Raw genomic sequence first — 18,348 nt, 5'->3', positions numbered from 1 at the left:
AGGCATCTGAAGAAATAATTTAAGGTTTCTGTTCCATGTGCAGTTGTTGACTTGGAATGGCAGATCGCCGCACCATATCACAAAACTGCTGTTGAGAATGTCTGAGTTTGCAACGCTGCCTGGGGCTCATTTGTATTGAGAAACAAAAGGTCCGATTTCAAAAGGAAGTCATAGAAGGGAAAGTGAAGTTGCTGAAGGGTGCATATAATATTCTGCTAGAAAGGGAAACAAAAGATGAGGAGGTGAAATCGGTCATGATTAAATGGGCACAAAATATAGGTCATAACATACTATTTGAAGATTGGGAAAAATTGTGGAAAACAGATCTAAAATTTACAGATTGCTCTCTTTTGAAAGAAAATTATATGAAAATGATGTATAGATGGTATATAACATGAGTACAGATTGCAAGAATGTATAAAACTGGGTCAAATATATGCTGGAAATGCAAAGAAAAAGAAGGGACGTTTTATCATATGTGGTGGGAATGTAGAGAAATTTAAACATTCTGGGAAATAATATATACTGAGTTGAAGAAAATGTTTAAACTAACATTTGTAAAAAACAACAACCCAGAAGCATTCTTGTTAGGGATTGTAGGAAAATACCTGCCAAGGAAATTAAAGAACTTATTTATGTATGCGACAATGGCAGCAAAAGTCTTGATAGCATAAGGATGTAAGAATGAAGAAATCCCGACAAAAGAACAGTGGCAAGGGAAATTGATGGGCTATGCGGAACTGGTGAAATTGACATTCAAACTGCGAAACGAGGATAACTGTGGCTTTAAAGAAGAATGGGAACTTTTTACAAATTACTTTAAAAAAACTCCAAAATGACTTGGATTCCTTGGCAGGTTTTGAATAAACATACACAAATTTATTATTGTTAACATAATAGATAGACAATTTAAGGATTTTTACAATTTTATAATATGCAGAGAATAATATGTGTTGAAAAACCGGAGAGAGGAGCTGAGGGAAGTCTGGGGTGGGGGTGGAAAAAAATGGGGGGGGATGAAGACGAAATGTTTTTGATAATTTATGATGTTGAAATTCTTAATAAAAACTATTTAAAAAGAGAGAAACAAAAGCTCCAATACTCGGTATACATGCAGAACTAGTTGTGTGACAGTTGTGGATCTTGACTTGGCCTGTGGGAGTAGTAGTAATAATTTCATTTTTTAAAGTGGAATTATACTTAATAACAGTGCGGGTGGCACTTCGAGGGACACAGGTGGTGCTGCGGGTTAAACCACAGAGCCTAGGACTTGCCGATCAGAAGGTCGGCGGTTCGAATCCCTGCGATGGGGTGAGCTCGGTCCCTGCTCCTGCCCACCTAGTAGTTCAAAAGCACATCAAAGTGCAAGTAGATAAATAGGTACCGCTCTGGCGGGAAGGTAAACAGCATTTCCGTGCGCTGCTCTGGTTCGCCAGAAGCGGCTTAGTCATGCTGGCCACATGACCCGGAAGCTGTACACCAGCTCCCTCGGCCAATAAAGCGAGATGAGCGCCGCAACCCCGGAGTCGGCCACAACTGGACCTTTACCTTATACAAATAATACATTTTAGAGCTGCTGTATGTTATCAGTCAGTTTTAAATGGTTATGTTTGTAGCGCAGGGGGTAGTTCTGTTCCTAAAAGGAAGGGTGTGTGTGTGTGTGTGTGTGTGTGTGTGTGTGTGTGTGTGTGTCTGTGTGTGTACCCTGAGTTCAGCAGTTCACAATTTTTGTCTACAGACAGACACTGCAGTATTATTTCGGGATGGATAAAGCATACCATTTTAAAATAAAAAAGGAGAGAACAGGATCACAGGATCCTGGACTAGAATAGGCCTTTGGCCTATAAGAAGTTTTCAGGAGAATAACTTTGTATGCTTGATGTTGGTATAAATGCTAAAATTACTATCACTAGTGCTTCTACATATTTCCACTCTGAGATATCCACAGTACCTTAATTGATTTAAGCTTGGCAGAATACTGTTTACATTCTATTTGCTCTTGCAGCACTTTTTCTGTGTTTTGATTAAAAATGCATTTTTTCTCTATACATAATCCCTTTTCTGATTGTATATCTGTTCTTTTAAAGCTGTAATCCCTGGTGTGTATTAGAACCTAATAGTACAACTAAATCTGAAGATGTTTTACTGCTCAGAAATAATGTTATCAATGAGATTGCTCCATTATCAGTAGGCAAGTGCAGGGTTCAAAATGCCCATTGTTCTAATCTAGGCGCATTTTGCGACAGCGAATTTCCTTAGTGCTAGCAGTTTCTGAGCTCTGGGCGTAGTACTGCGTCTAAGATTTCAGTTTAAAACTGCAGAGTGGAAGTTGTCAGGGTCGATCCTGGCACGCAGGCATCTTTACTTGGTCGCAAGTGGTTGATAGTGGTTGACTAATTTCAAACACTGGCATGGTCATTGGTCCAAGACGCTTGAAATTGTAGCCTGACACATCTGGAGAGTACCTGGTTGTGGAAGGTTAGTTTAGGGGGTGTTGGTGATGAGACAGAAGGATGACATTGTGTTTGGTAGTAGTATAAAACAGGCACCGGCAACTCGGCCCTCCAGATGTTTTGGGATTACAACTCCCATCATCCCTAGCTAACAGGACCAGTGGTCAGGGATGATGGGAGTTGTAGTCCCAAAACATCTGGAGGGCCGAGTTTGCCTATGCCTGGTATAGAACAATCTTCTTGTGTTACCATTGCAGGAGTGAATGTGAACTTCTACATGGGTTCCCCTCCCTTCAGATGGATAAACTGAATGTGGAAATTAATCGATAGTCCTTGGGGGTATAAAAAAGAGTTGTGTGTAATGTTTTCTGGGTGCTTCTGTCCCAAGACCTTAAAATTCCAACAGCATACTTTGTATTCTGATTTCTCAGTAGATTACACAGTATTTTTGAAATCACATTATGATTTTGAGGTGCTGTTGAATAATACGAAGTGAGCACACAGGGCTTGATGAATGGAATTCTCAGCTGATCAGCTAAGAATGGTCACACACTTCCTGACATGCTCGGAATTTTTTGCTAAAAATGGAACCCTCTCAAGGTACAGAGTCAAGATCCATGGCCGGTAGAGAGAAAATGTTAATGCTGTGCTGAAATTAACCACAGTTAGCAGATTGAACTTCGTAGTGCAAAAGTTTTCACTAGTGGCAATGTATGCAATGGAATGCTAGATCAGATGGAACAGAACTATCTCACCTGGGGCTCAGCCAGCTGAGCTGAGACAAGGGTAAGTCCCCAGAGAGGGAGGGGGGCGGGACTTAGGCTGGATGCTAAGCCTAAGTCATGTGACCTGATGACCTGGCATATAACACTACAGTGGTACCTCCTGTTGCAGACTGGATCCGTTCCGGAGCTCTAGTCGGATCCTGAGGTTTTTGCAACCAGAGGTGCCTGTTCTGTGCGCGGTGGGGTATATATTGTTGAGAACTGATTATTTTGATTGGTGGAAAGAATATTCTTGTTTTATCAAATCTTGATAAATGGTTATTGGTTGGTTGTTGTTTTTTTTTTTTTAAAAAAAGGACTTCTTTTATTTTTTCAATTCAAAATCCTTTATTAGGCATAACACACCACACATAAATAACATAATACAATATAATATAAAATAATAATACAACGCAACATCATCACCTACCATTAACAACCACTAAGTCCCCTTATCTTCTTTTATTATTTCACTCAAGGCAGAATAGTGTTGTGCTATTGTGAGCTTTATGGCATTTTTACCTTGAAATCTTAAAAATTGTCTTAAAGGATGGGTGGAGCAGCAAATGTCCCTGTGACTGTGATTTCCTGAGCTTACAAACAGGGAAGCTGCTGTTCAAAAAGGAAGAAAGTGTTTGAACCTTGAATTACAAAGTCAACGCACATTATTCCCTGCACTCTTAAGAACAAAGCCACTCTCGCTGTGCTTCCTGATGGCCTCTTTCCGGAGCTAGTAGAATAACTTGTTTATTTACAATCTGTTCCAGTGGCTTGTGTCCAAAAAGCAATGTGTGTGCATGCGCATGTGTGGTTTTGTTTTTCTTCCAGTGTAGTTCAAAGAGCATCCTTTTTCGTTCAAGGTGAGTTAAATGCATCCAATTGCTGCTTATTTGGCAATGCAGGTTTCATTCCTGCTGGTGCCTGTAAATACTATTTAAAGCTGATATTTTAACACCCCCCCAATTTATTTAAAAGTATTTCTAATCCTCCTTGCATTGCAGAGGGGACCCCAAGGTTGGCAGCAAGGTGGGGGCTAAGTAATGCAGCCCTTGGGTGGTGGGTGACCCAGACACCACATGGTTGGTACCAGAGCAGATACAGGGAGAAGATTACTAGAAATCAGAATCCCAGGTAAATGAGGCAGGAATCACACACAACGATTTCAGCTCAGGATTGGTGCATTGTTCTCACTGTGCACGATGACTTGAGCAGAGGTAGCGTTTTTCAGCCCCTTTTGTATTTTCCAAAATACAGTGGTACCTCAGGTTAAGCACTTAATTCGTTCCAGAGGTCAGTTCTTAACCTGAAACTGTTCTTAATCTGAAGCACCACTTTAGCTAATGGGGCTTCCTGCTGCTGCTGCGCTGCCAGAGCACGTTTTCTGTTCTCATCCTGAAGCAAAGTTCTTAACCAGAGGTACTATTTCTGGGTTAGCAGAGTCTGTAACCTGAAGCATATGTAATACAGGTACCACCTCTGGTTCCATATGCTTCAGGTTCCATACGCTTCAGGTTACAGACTCTGCTAACCCAGAAATAGTACCTCTGGTTAAGAACTTTGATTCAGGATAAGAACAGAAATCGCGCGGCTGCAACCCGAGGCCCCATTAGCTAAAGTGGTGCTTCAGATTAAGAACAGTTTCAGGTTAAGAACGGACCTCCGGAACGAATTAAGTACGTAACCAGAGGTACCACTGTAGAATACAATTTAGAGCACGTTGACATAGTCATAGTTGCATAACAACGGTATGCAGAGAAGAAAAGCTTGTATCAGGATCTGTGCATGATAACAGGGATTGTTTCAGATGAGCACTGTTGTTTTCAGGATGGTAGTCTGAGTAAACATGGGACTCTCAAGAGGGGAGGTTGATGATCTTGCTTAGAGATGCGCCATGTATGGTTTTGTAAGAAACAGGTGAGTGTGCAGGGCTGGGCGATACCTGGTTTTCAGTGTTGCGATATATCTCCAGCTTAAACATCTTGATATGCCGATATATCACGTCTGAAATAAGGGTGGAGCTATGCGGAGGCATTGGCCGGCTTCACGGTTTTCCCTGCATTGTGATTTTTTTCATAGCGCATGCACACCTACCCATGATTTGCAATATATGGCCAGGTCAAAAACTATGAAACCGATATCACGATATGGACTTCAAGCAATATACTGTATCGATATATCACCCAGCCCTATTAGTGTGCTACGGAAGTGTTAGTAGGGTGTCTCATTGAATAACATAGAAGAACATCTGGCCCTGCTGCAGTCAGACTGGATCCCCTCTCTTCCTGTGGTGGGAAGGAAAGATGTTGGCTATTCTGTTTTGCGGGCATTTGGCTCCTGGTGTATCTTCTGTGCTTCATAAATGTTAGTTGCTTTGAGGACTCTGGTAAAAAAGCAGGATGTGAATGTACTAAGTCAGTAAACATCCTTGTGAAAGTCTCAAGTGTTGGGCTGCACCTCAGCCAATGTGGTTTAGTGGATAGTGTTGGGGGATTCATTGCTTCGTTTGCGGGGGTCAGGTCTCTCTCAGACACCGCTATCGTAAAATGTCTGCTACTCTGAATCTTAGTAAAATGTGATGAAAACACTTTCAGAGTTCTAGTCCAGGTTCATTCTCTCTCTCTCTTTCCCAGTAACAAAATACCAACTGGTAAATTATTTCTTTACATACCAAGTTCCAAGTTTTCTCATTCTTTTTACAAAATGACACAAGGTCACATGGGCCTGTATGAAAAGTATATTTCATCAAAACAAAACCCTTTATTCCATTGTAAATGGATGGGTAACCTGCTGTGCCTTTTGCTGTAAATCAAGTGCCAGGAATCTAAATGCTATTCTTGCTGCTTCAAACTTTAAACAACCTACTCTGTTTAGAACTGGGTTGTGTGCCAGCAGTTAAAGCACAACCATATAGGGTATGGCAGAACTTGTGGTTTTGGAGCGAGAGCATGATAAACGTGATCAGTTACTTTAGTATCGCAAGTACATATAAGTCTCTCGTATTCATACTCTCTCACATACACATGCACACACAAATAAATTGTGTTATACTTTTGGCTCTTTTTATGGTTTAGTTTTCTGCAGTAGCAGAAACTTGCAAGCTAGTTTGCACAAAAGAAGAGGAGCAATAGCAGCCGACTGGCCTTCCCACAGAGTCACAAAAGTAGCTTGCACATAAATAGGTTTTGATAACTGGTGTGTGTGTGTGTGTGCGTGCTGCCGGAGCATGATTTCTGTTCTTATCCTGAAGCAAAGTTCTTAACCTGAAGCACTATTTTTGGGTTAGCAGAGTCTGTAACCTGAAGTGTATGTAACCTGAAGCGTATGTAACCTGAGGTACCACTGAATGTTACGCCCTTATTTGTCAATTGCTAGATAAGCAGAGCTTTTGGTATTCTCAGTATTTCATGTCCCTAATGCTTTTGGAGGGGCACAGGTGGCGCTGTGGGTTAAACCACAGAGCCTAGAATGTGCCGATCAGAAGGTCGTGGTTTGAATCCCCGCAACGGGGTGAGCTCCCATTGCTCGGTCCCTGCTCCTGCCAACCTAGCAGTTCGAAAGCACGTCAAAGTGCAAGTAGATAAATAGGTACCACTCCGACGGGAAGGTAAACAACGTTTCCGTGCGCTGCTCTGGTTCGCCAGAAGCAGCTTAGTCATGCTTACTCATGCTGGCCACATGACCCAGAAGCTGTACTCCAGCTCCCTCGGCCAATAAAGCGAGACGAGCACCGCAATCCCAAGAGTCTGTCATGACTGGACCTAATGGTCAAGGGTCCCTTTACATTTTAATGCTTTTTAGATCAACCTGCTCAGTTGGTTAGAGCATGCCAAGGTTGCAGCTTTGATCCCTCTATAGGACAGCTGCATGTTCCTGCATTGCTGGGGTTTGGACTAGATGACCCTCCACAATTCTATGATTCTTTGATAGGGTCTTGATACACACCCAGCAGCTTAAGTGGAAGCTTTCTGTTTGGGGGAGTAAAGGCCTAGTAACCATTCCTGGGTATCTTCTGAGTATTTTGATCCTGTGTTAGATACGCCTGATGAGACGACTTTCAAGTGAAGGCAATTAAATAGACGTTTCAGTTCACTAAAGTTGAGAGCTGCAATAATTTCAGGCTATATATGGTGTGTTCGTGCAAATAATGGAAGTGTATTAATAGCACCAGTTTTCCATATGGATTGAGAGCAAATGTCCTTTGAAAGATATCCTGCGCTTAAGGAACATATTTGTATTGGACTGTAAAAATCAATATGCCACTTGGAGAAAGCTGTTTTGGGATAATAACTTGTTGTTTTTTTACAACAAGGTTAAAACTAACCAATGGAAATCTAGTAAGGCCTAAGCTTCTCTCCCCATTAAATAGTAGCTCTTCACATTGCTTTTGGGTTATTTGTTGGCCATGGTCAAATTGGGGTGAGGAAAATATACCCTTCCTCGTTTAAGGATTAATCTTCATTTCAAGAATGGTTCAGTTGGGGTGCTTGTCTGTTAAAGGTTTTTCCCCCTGTCAATTCCTTGAGAATCATTTTTTTAACGTCTTCAGTTTGTGTCCAAGGAACTTAGGGGCATTTTACTCTCACGCCAAGTTTGAGCAGGTTTGCTCGCCCTGTGAGCTTTATAGCTAAACGGGGATTAGAACTGGGCATTAGGAATTCTGTCTCTTCTTCTCCCTGCCCCCCAATTTCCAGTTACCATACTTCTGTACCACATTAGCTCTCTGCCTAACAGCTGTCACCCAACGTTAAATGATTCAAAGTAAATCACATGCTCAAACTCTGCATGGCTTTGGAGAGACGTATCATGAAATAAGATACCCCAGCAATATATATATATTTTTTGCATGCAAATAGCGGACAAGTGAACACAATTGCATTTGGGCATGCTTTGTTTCAAAGTGGTTCTCTTAAGTGCACCACTTTTGCTGGTGCTTTGTAGTCTATGTGAATATTGCAGTACATTGATTTCAGATTTCTTTGGACGAGACAGAAGAGTCTCTCCTTACCAATTCTGCATCTTGTCCAAAGCCCATAAATTCATTTTCTAGTCTGGTAGGGAGTCAGACAACATGGAAACATGATGATTAGATACGTGAGTGACTTGTTATTCCACTTTCTGGGTAGGAATCCATTTGGTGTCCATGGGTTTGTGATTCATTTGGATGCTTCCTTTTAACCAACTAGCAAGGGAGGCATATTTTGCTGATTTCTCTCTGCAGGAAATCTCAGGAGCTGATTTTCAGAGATGCTAGGGAATTCAGGGGAGTGAAGGAATCTGCAGAACGCCTGCTACATGGTCCTTTTGTGAGCATAAGGGCATCAATCCGATTCCACTTGCTGCCTGCTCCTAAGCCATTCATTGAAAGCGAAAGGTTGATTCCACTATATACATTGGTAGTGTGTGGAATGTGACAGTCGCATCCACACCAGACCTTCAAAGCGCTACTATACCATTTTAAGAGCTACAGACAATTTTGGCAACTGTAGTCTACTAATCTCATAGAACTACAAATCCCAGCACCCATCAGAAACTACCACTTCCAACAATTCTCTATGGCTCTTACAATGACACAATAGTGCTTTAAATGCATGGTGGATATGTGACCTAATATGGAACACATAGGTAAAGGTAAAGGTACCCCTGCCCGTACGGGCCAGTCTTGACAGACTCTGGGGTTGTGTGCCCATCTCACTTAAGAGGCCAGGGGCCAGCACTGTCCGGAGACAGTTCCGGGTCACGTGGCCAGCGTGACATCGCTGCTCTGGCGAGCCAGAGCCGCACACGGAAACGCCGTTTACCTTCCCGCTGGTAAGCGGTCCCTATTTATCTACTTGCACCCGGAGGTGCTTTCGAACTGCTAGGTTGGCAGGCGCTGGGACCGAGCAGCGGGAGCGCACCCCGCCGCAGGGATTCGAACCGCCGACCTTTCGATCGGCAAGTCCTAGGCGCTGAGTTTAACCCACAGCGCCACCTGCGTCCCCAATGGAACACATACATTCACATTAAAACTTTTGTACATCAGCTTTCGTTTTTAAAACCTCTAGTTCAGTAGCTAGAAATGCTCAATAAATATTAAGTAGTAGTATACAGTATATATTTTTGATATCTTTAAAACCGTCAAATCTCTTTTGCTTTAGGATGTTCAGAAAGAGCGAGAAGCTCACACGTATCTCACCAAAGAAGCAATAAAGGAAAAAGTCCAGACGTACAATTCAGATGTCACTGACAAGCTAAAGATGACATTGGTAAGACTTTGTGTAATTTTTTTTTTAGTTTTGGTAGTTTAAAGGGGTGCATGGCGGCAACATCAAATCACCACTGTATGCTTTGAGTATATGGGCTTAGACAAAAATACTTATTATCATATTACTTATTTCATTTTTTTCACATTCTGTGTATCTGTACTTAAAATATTCCTAAACACTATATAGCAGAATGGTGCTACCTTATTGGTTTGCAGTCAAAGAGAGGAAAACAAGCAAATTCAGCATATGCCTTTGTTAAATCCAGCAGTGTCATGGGACTACCTTTGAAGGATCTTCAAAAGTTCCAGTTGATTTAGTATGCAGGAGCAAGGATGGTAGTGGGTACTTGCCCTTGGGATCATGTGAGACCTGTTTTGCAAGAGCTGCACATTGCCAGTTTGTTTCTGGGCACAAGTCAATGTTTTGAAAATTAACCCTCTAAAGCCCTACAACAGGGGCAGAGAATGGGATCTGGCTGGCAGGCCAAATCCTGAGCTCCCCTACCCTTCTCAGGGCCATTTTGACAGGCCCTAACAATCAAGGTAGGGACGCAGAGCCTAGGACTTGCCGATCAGAAGGTCGGCAGTTCGAATCCCCGTGACGGGGTGAGCTCCCGTTGCTCAGTCCCTGCTCCTGCCAACCTAGCAGTTCGAAAACACGTCAAAGTGCAAGTAGATAAATAGGTACCGCTCTGGCGGGAAGGTAAATGGCATTTCTGTGCACTGCTGTGGTTCGCCAGAAGCGGCTTAGTCATGCTGGCCACAAGACCCGGAAGCTCCCTCAGCCAATAAAGCGAGATGAGCGCCGCAACCCCAGAGTCGGCCACGACTGGACCTAATGGTCAGGGGTCCCTTTACCTTTAACAATCAAGGTGACCCAGCAAGCCATACTTTGAGAGCAATCTCTGCTTTGTGCAGCAGATCTCAGCAGGCCTTGCTGTAGGCTCCAGTCAGCTGATCGGCATTCACGGCAAGCTCACTCGCAGAGGAAGATCTTTTGTATTGCCAGCTTGAATTCAATGGAGGAATCTGGGGTGTGCTTCAGATTTCTCTTCGTTTTAGCTGTGGCTTGAAATTCCCCTGTGCTTGACATCATAGATGCTATCATAGACCTAATTTGATCTGCGGCCTGGCAGTTCCCCACCTTTGCCCTAAAAGGCTTGTGCCCAGCTTACCTAAAGAGCACGCTGCCTTAACATCTGGTGGAGGGGCCTTCTCTACGTTTCATCTATGATGGAAGCAAATTTGAGTGTGACTTTCAATAGCCACATTCCATTTTATATCCGCTTGCCCCACAAAACCTGGGTGGCTCCCTTTCTTGCTGGGTAGTAAAGACTTAGAAAGAAATTATATGCCAGACTTTTGCCATACGTGGCAGGATGGCAGACAAGTCTCCCCCAGCCCCTCTGAGTTGGTTTTCATGTTATCATAGAATAATCATAGAATTGGAAGGCACCCTGAGGGTTTTCCAGCACAACTCCCTGCAGTACAGGAATATACAACTGTCCCACATGGGGATCAAACTTGCAACTCAAACTCAGCACTGTGCTCTAGCCAACTGAGCTATGTCTGCATCCGTTTGTGTTGTGTTGGGGTTTTTATGTTGATTTTGTTGAGACATTGTGATGTGGAAGCATTAGAAAAGTGGGGGGGGGGGAGAGAGAGCAAAAATGGAAGTACGGAACTGTATCTGCTCCTTGAGCTTCTGGTTATTTTGAAAGAACTAATCCTATAGTTTTTGTGTGTATTCTAGCACTCCAGCGGAGTATACACCGGCTTCATCAAGGTTCAGATGGAACTGTGCAGGCCCATCACGGTACGGGCTCCTGTGAGTCCCGGGAATCATGTCAACAACAACTCGGAGACAGCTTTTTGCTTGCCAAACGGCTACACAAATACCCTTCACATCAGCAGCACTAACACTGTTCGTGAAGTTATTGAAGCTTTGCTCAAGAAGTTCATGGTGGCTGATAACCCTGCCAAGTTTGCGCTTTATAAACGTTGTCACAAAGAAGATCAAGGTATGCTTCTAAATCTTCTGAATGATCAGGGAGGGTGAGTGAGAAAGAAAGAAAGAAAGAAAGAAAGAGGTTCTGTTGCATATAGTCACTCTGTACTCTTAAGACTTGGGGGGGAGGGCTCCCCGGTTTGAAGTCCCATCTAGCAGAGGGTTTCAACCATTTTGGGTCCACGGCTCCCTTGACCAACTACATTCTTTCTGCGGCACCCCTGTGGGGCTCAGGAGCCCAGTTATGTCACCCCTCAGCCCTTTTCAAACACACTCCCTTGTGGAGTGTTCCCTCAGCCTTGTCTCTTCTCCGCTCACCTGAGGAGTCGTCTGGGCAGCTGCAGCTGCCAGCCCTGGTCCCTGAGCTGCCCCTCCTCTGCCCCAAAGAGAGGTGCCTCCTCCCACTGCCCCACAGGGGCCTGGGAAGCACCCCCTGGCCAGCCCTAGAAGCACCATTCACCTGTGGAACTTGTAGCCAGGGCTGCTGCAGCAAACAGCTGTGCCAAGCCTTTGGGAGGCAGAGATGAGAGAGGGCATCAGAGGAGGGAGGGAAGGAAAGCGGGACAGAGTTGCCTGTGGCGTCCCTGACCATCATTCAAGGCACCCCAGGAGGCCATGGCTCACTGGTTGAAAACCACTGCCATATAGTGATAACGGTTTCATAATTTCTGACTACCCAATATATTGTGAATCCTTACGTGCGTGTGCGTGTGCGGGCACGCTATGCAAAAATCGCAGTGTGGGAAAAACCATGAAGCCAACCCATGCCTGATGCCTCTACAAAACTCCATCCTTATTTCAGACATTGTGATATATCAGTTTATCACAATGTTTAGCTGGTGATATACCACAATGTTGAAAACCAAGTATCATCCGGCCCCATTGAGGACACTAGAGTGTGTTGGAAAATACTTAGATTTATTCAGCTTGATGGATTTTACTTCAGAGGGCTGTAGTAGATAAGAAGTCACAGCAAAAAGGTGAGTGCTTTCTACTAAGGCAAAATCGTCATTAGATACACAACCCATAGATTCACTCCAAACACTGTTTAGATCCAGCCACATTGCACTACTGTATAGGCCGACCTGTTTACATCTAAATACTAGGCCTACTAAACACAACCTGCACTTGTATCATGTTTTGAAAATACAGTACCATCTTTCTGTTTAGGTGGTGTACGAATTGAAAAAGCACATAAATAATATTGTCTAATAAAATTGCATACATTTGCTACAAGACTCTTTAACAAGCAAGCAAGGGTGCCATAAACCAGAACCATAAAAGGTATAAAGAACTGAGTGCTAGTTTAAGTCAGCCTTTCTTATCTTCCTTCTGAAACTGCATAAATGTTCTTGTTTTTGAAAAAGGCTCTGGAAACGGTTCATGCTACCCTTGCTGTTGGGCCACCACTGAGAAGGCTATCTTCTCTGAATGCTAAATTGCTTCACATGCCAAACAGAAGGAGCAAGATTTCATTCCAGTGCTTAGGAAGGTTCATCTGGCAAAAGTGGTCCCTTAGATATACTTGAGTCTTGGCTGTAAAATGAAGAGGTTGTGGGTTTTTTTAACCACAAGTTGCAGGAAACTAATTGCATATACACTTGTCAGTTTTGTGTATTCTGAATATGTTTAAGTTTGGGTGATTTGCTTAGTGTTTCCTTTTTTGCTTTAGCAGTTGTCATTGTTGCTGTGCCTCACGTAATGAACTTTGCTCATAATTCTCAGTTTGTGCAGCAACATTTGAGGTGGGGGGCAGGTCTTTTGTGTGTATGTTGATCTAGTTCTAGTCCTAGTTCAGCAGAAATTCTGTATGCATATTTACTCCCCACCCCTTTAATCTCACTCTTTTTTCAGTGTATATGTGCAAGCTCTCAGAAATAGAACATCCCCTTTATTTGCGGTTGGTGGCAGGCCCAAGGACAGACATGCTGAGTTTTGTTCTGCGCGAGCATGAAACTGGAGAGTTTTTGGTAAGTTGGCAGCTCTGTTTATAGCATCAAACAGCTTGGAGGGGTTCTTGAGGGTTTTCAAGTCCTACTTTTTTCCATTGCCAGGATTTTGGGCTATTTCCCAATTGATGTTTGTCAAGTGTACTACTCTCAGGCTCTTTTGTAGACCAGAGAAGGACCTGTTGTGATACCAGTTAAAGACCTGTCTGTAATTTTAAGATTTTTTAATCATCTACATACTTTTGTTATCCCCCTTCCCCTCCACAGTGGGAAGCATTTAGTGTTCCTGAACTACAGAACTTCTTGCGTATACTGGACAAGGAAGAAGATGAGCAGCTGCAAATCTTACAAAGACGCTACGCAGCATACAGAGACAAACTTGAAGAAGCCCTTGGTGGAGTCTGGAAACCAGGTTAAAATGGGGCCGAAGAACACTCAGGAAAAATACAAATTACCAAATATTGCATAGCATGCCAACCCCCAGAGCAAGAGCAAGAGGACCTGTGTCATTAAAACATATGACCTTTTTTGTGTTATCATAGAGGTGGTTCTGTAAATTTGACATACTTTTACATCTTGCAGGTAGCAGCAAAGGGAATTTGCAATATTTGCAGACCTGTGTTGTGTGCCTACTTCACGAGTCTTTTCAAGATCACATCATGCTAACTGTGATTGTATGATGAATCTGTTTTCAAAGACCCCGTGAAACATGAGACATTATGTGCTTTAATTATAATTTGTAGCTTTTAAAACTTAAAAGGGGTGTGCAAGTTAGATTTTATTATAAATCTCAGCTCAGTTTAGAATAAGGATTATCACACTATTTGATACCAAAATTGATTTTTGCACTACCTTTCTTCTGATATTTTTGAAATACGTATTATTTTTATTTGTAGAAGGGATGAACAGGTGTGTCCCAAATGTTATGCAGAAGGTGTTGAAGTAGTCTGAGCTGGAGAAGGTAGAGGGGAAGTAGAAAAGAAGGTGAGAGAGGAGAGAAGTGAGAATGTTGGAACAGGAGAAAAGTTGGTTAGTGTGTTGTAAAGACAGTTGAGTGTTTATGCTGATTAGTATTACTGAAATTAATATATTCAGATGCTATTATTGAGAGAGAATTTACTAAATATAGTAAAAGCTGAATTGCATAGAGGCTGTGTGCGACCAGCAACACACTTTAGTCACAGTCTTGCATGTGCTGTTAAAATACACTCAGATTCTTGGTTGAGGTTTTCATGAGTAAAAACAGCTTTTAAGCAATTAATCCACAACTGTTGCAATGCTGAAAGGTGCAGTTGCCTTGATCTCACCACAAAACTTTGTACCTTTGCGTAGAAAGAGGCAAAGTAGTGCCATTCTCCTGGTTTTATTTAAAAACTCAAGGAAGAAAGAAAACCTTTCTGAATTAAGTAGGCTAGGAGGGAAAGTAGCTTTGCGCTGTGAGAAACTTGAGCTATCTCTGGTTTGGTTTCTGTGTTTAAACTATACAAGTTTTGAAAAACTGGCTAGGATTCTGTATGCTGCTGAACCATGGTAAATAATTGGAAGAGGAAGAATTTTGTATTTTGACTGTAACTGCATTTCCCCCCAGAACTATTTTTATCTAAAGTATGTAAGGTGTAAATGAAATCAAAGAAATGGGTGTGCAATTCAAACCTTTATATAAATGTATCAAAAGACTTTCAAGTTTATATTTGCGGCCACCCAGGGGGGAAAAAGATATTGGTTTGGAGTAATCATTTATATAATTTAAGGAATCGTGAGCAGCAACCATCCCCCCTCCTTTGAATTATTTGGGCATTAATTTTGAAATTTCTGAGTAATATCTGCCAGTTGCTGACACCTGGTGGGAATTATATGCAACTCCAAGACATATGTTCTCTTGGGAAAGTGTGCCTTTTATTGTTTTTAAAACTTTGGCTGCTTATTGCCCTCAAAATATTGAGGTTTGAGGGAGAGGTTCTAATCTCAGACTTGCCAAGACAATCTTGATATATTAAATGGTTAGCAATAACTTAAAAGTAGAATTAGGTATCAATCAAAGGCATATCTTGTTGGAGTTTTTATTATTATTTCATGTGTAATACTGTAGTGCTTTGTGTGTGTCTTACTGTTTTTTACCGGAGACCTAATCAAGAGTCACATAGGGTAGTGGGTGCAGGTTATGCATTGAACATCAGTTTTGGAATTATTTTTCTACAAAGGCTATGTGTCACATTATCGGAAAGGTTTAGGTGTTAACTGCTTCTATGTGCCAGCCACCCAGAAGCCTTTGCCCTTTGTTGAGGGAAATGTTAGCATTTAAATGCTTCTTATAGCACGCATGTTGGCCTGTCGTGTGCAAGGGTATATACCCCGTCAGGGACACACCTTTAACTGGCAGAGAGTGTACACTTTGCAAGAGGCATCAAACATGGCTTCTGCATAAAGCATTGTCACAGAAAGAGATTTTTCACTAGAGCAGAGCCGAAAGTTAATCACTGAGCCCTTTCTGCCAAAATTAGGGGTGCAGAGGGTAGCGCCACCCCACAAAAAACAACGGTGGTGACCCCCCCACCTCACTTTTTTTTGTTCCTTCCACTGCATTTTCATTTATTTTTCCCATTTCTGAGTGCTGTTGCTTTGTTTCAAAATGGCAGCTTTTTTTTTACAGTGGTTCTCAACCTGTGGGTCCCCAGATGTTGTTGGACTACAACTCCCATCATCCCTGAGCTCTGGCCTTGCTAGCTAGGGGTGATGGGAGTTGTAGTTCAACCTCTGGGGACCCACAGGTTGGGAAAGGCTCCATCTGCCTTGAAGCCAGATGGGAGTGAAGGCAGGAGGGCCCTGCTTCCTGCTTCCACTCTGGTTGTCTTCCTGGGTTAAGAAGTCAGTGGAGTAAGGGAAGAAAGCTCCATTTCCCACCCCCGTTTTGGCCTCAGAATGGACACCATCAGAGCTAGGAAGCAGAATATCCTGTATGCAGTGGAAGAAATGCCATCGGCAAGTCAGGAGAAAACCCCACCCTTGTTTGTGTTCGTATTCTCATGTGCACAGTTCCAAAATGGCTGCCCAACTTGGATGTGGTAAACTGGGGAAGAGGAGTGCATTTTGGCTTAGCTCTTTGCTCATGCCTTGCATCTGGGAGCAGCTGAATTCTAAACTGGCCTTCGGAGTCACTTAATTCTATTGAAACTCATAAAAAGTTGATGTTTGGAATTTTAATATTAATCAGGTTGCGCGAAATTTAAATACTGTATTTCAGTCTAGAAATGACAATCTACAAGTATGTGAATCTTAATTATTATTATTTTTACTTGAACTTTGTGTTTTCCTTACCCCTACATCTTTTCTTGGTGTGTTTTATGAACTGCAGGAATAACAGAATTTATATTCCAAGCAGTCTCAAGCTGAAAACACACTGGTTACTACAGGTGTTTTGTTTTTGTTTTTTGTTTTAAAAACCCAAAGCTTCAAAGAATAGGTCAACATTGATCCAAAGGTAGGGTTTTTTTGGAAGGCTTTAATTTTGTTTTCTTGTCAGGTTCTCAATCTGTCAAAGATGCATTGCAAACTGTTTTATGTTTTGACTTTGGTAGTAGCTGACTGGAGGGTAATGTGGAAAACACTGAAAAAACGTTTTCTTTTTTTAAAAAACAAACTTGTACTATTTATTTTGATTTTTTTTAATAGGGAAGCCTTAATGATTCCCTCTGAAGTTGTTATAGCAAGTTGCAATTCCATCATTAAAGCTGAAGTTGACACCGATATGGATGCTTTCCTTGTTTAATTATTGGCTTAAGTTTATAGTACTTCCAACTACAAGTTAATGGCAACAATCTTGGCTAACTTGATGGGACTTCGCAACAGCAGTATCCTGAATCAGCACCAGGCATCTGACACCAGCTAAATTTCCCTCAATATCTCCAAGGGTGAGGGGTACAATATTTACATTATTTTTGTTGTTTTTACTGTTATACTTCCACATGCCAGAGATGGATAGTGACTTTCCCAGGACACGAAATTCTGCTATGTTCAAGGATAAGAAAAAGCAAACCATTTGTTCATGTTCCAGCAATCAGGAAAATTCCTTACAAATTCAAATCACGCATGCTAGTAAAGACATAACCAAGCCTGCAGCAAGTATTCTTCAGCTTAGGGATGGCAGGTGCTTAACACATTAAGCAGCTATGGCCCATTAGAATCTGAGAGAGTTGTCATATTGTAGACATTGCCTATTATCACAACCCTTTATACTTTGAAAAACTGCAGGGCCTGCATTTATCCAAAATTGTTTTTCAGGGCTCTAACATGATGCTATAACATCTAACGAAAACTTAACCACAGACCTCCTTCATTGGTTATAAAAGATTCATCATTGCTGCTGGAGTCTTTAGAGCTTTATTAATGAGAGCAACCCAACCGAAGCTGGAGTTCTGTTACAAAAGCGAAGCAAGTGAATGATAAACAAAATTAAACCATGCTGAAAAATAGGTTGGTGTGCTGTAAAGTGATTTCTCGTAGAAATCATCATGAAAAAGAACACATGACATTCTGTATAGTTTTATTCAAATCTCACTTCAGAAACCACGGAGCAGGCCCAGAATTTTCAGTAGCTTGGGATCCCTCTCTGCATTAAATGTTACAATAGTAAGATAATTTGTAGTGCTAATTTGGTTTTTTCCTGAGGTTTCTTTATAGGTAAAGCAACCAACTTCCACTGGGGTGGTCATGGGTGTTGGGGTTCCCCCTACCCTATTTAACAAAGACATTTATTGAAGTGTTTATGCTATTTATTATGCATAGCTATTCATGCCCTGGTTACAACCACATTAGACTACTATCACGTGCGCTAAATGTTGTCTTTTAAGGATGATCTGGAAGCTTTAACTCGGGGGTCAGCAAACTTTTTCAGCAGGGGGCCAGACTATATTTTGAAGAAGAAAAAAGAACG

At 42.1% G+C, this 18,348-nt stretch overlaps 1 protein-coding gene across 4 annotated transcripts in view; it reads left to right on the top strand.

The window, feature by feature from the left end:
* The window catches only part of RASSF3 (Ras association domain family member 3), a 53,372-nt gene extending 36,210 nt beyond the window's left edge, over positions 1 to 17,162 (top strand). For 3 of the 4 annotated variants that reach the window (XM_083699462.1, XM_083699463.1, XM_083699464.1), the window contains 4 exons: positions 9,355 to 9,462; positions 11,215 to 11,482; positions 13,324 to 13,439; positions 13,686 to 17,162. In XM_083699462.1, the coding sequence (XP_083555588.1) occupies positions 9,355 to 9,462; positions 11,215 to 11,482; positions 13,324 to 13,439; positions 13,686 to 13,835 (642 nt within the window). In that variant the 3' untranslated portion in view covers positions 13,836 to 17,162. The remainder of the gene's footprint in view (positions 1 to 9,354; positions 9,463 to 11,214; positions 11,483 to 13,323; positions 13,440 to 13,685) is intronic. The other variant, XR_014555367.1, reaches the window with a different exon arrangement.
* Positions 17,163 to 18,348: the final 1,186 nt, after the last annotated feature.

Source organism: Podarcis gaigeae (assembly GCF_964106915.1).
Source record: "Podarcis gaigeae genome assembly, chromosome: 10".
Lineage (NCBI taxonomy): Eukaryota > Metazoa > Chordata > Lepidosauria > Squamata > Lacertidae > Podarcis > Podarcis gaigeae.
Note: the sequence above shows the minus strand (reverse complement) of the source record. Positions and strands in the feature narration are given on the sequence as shown.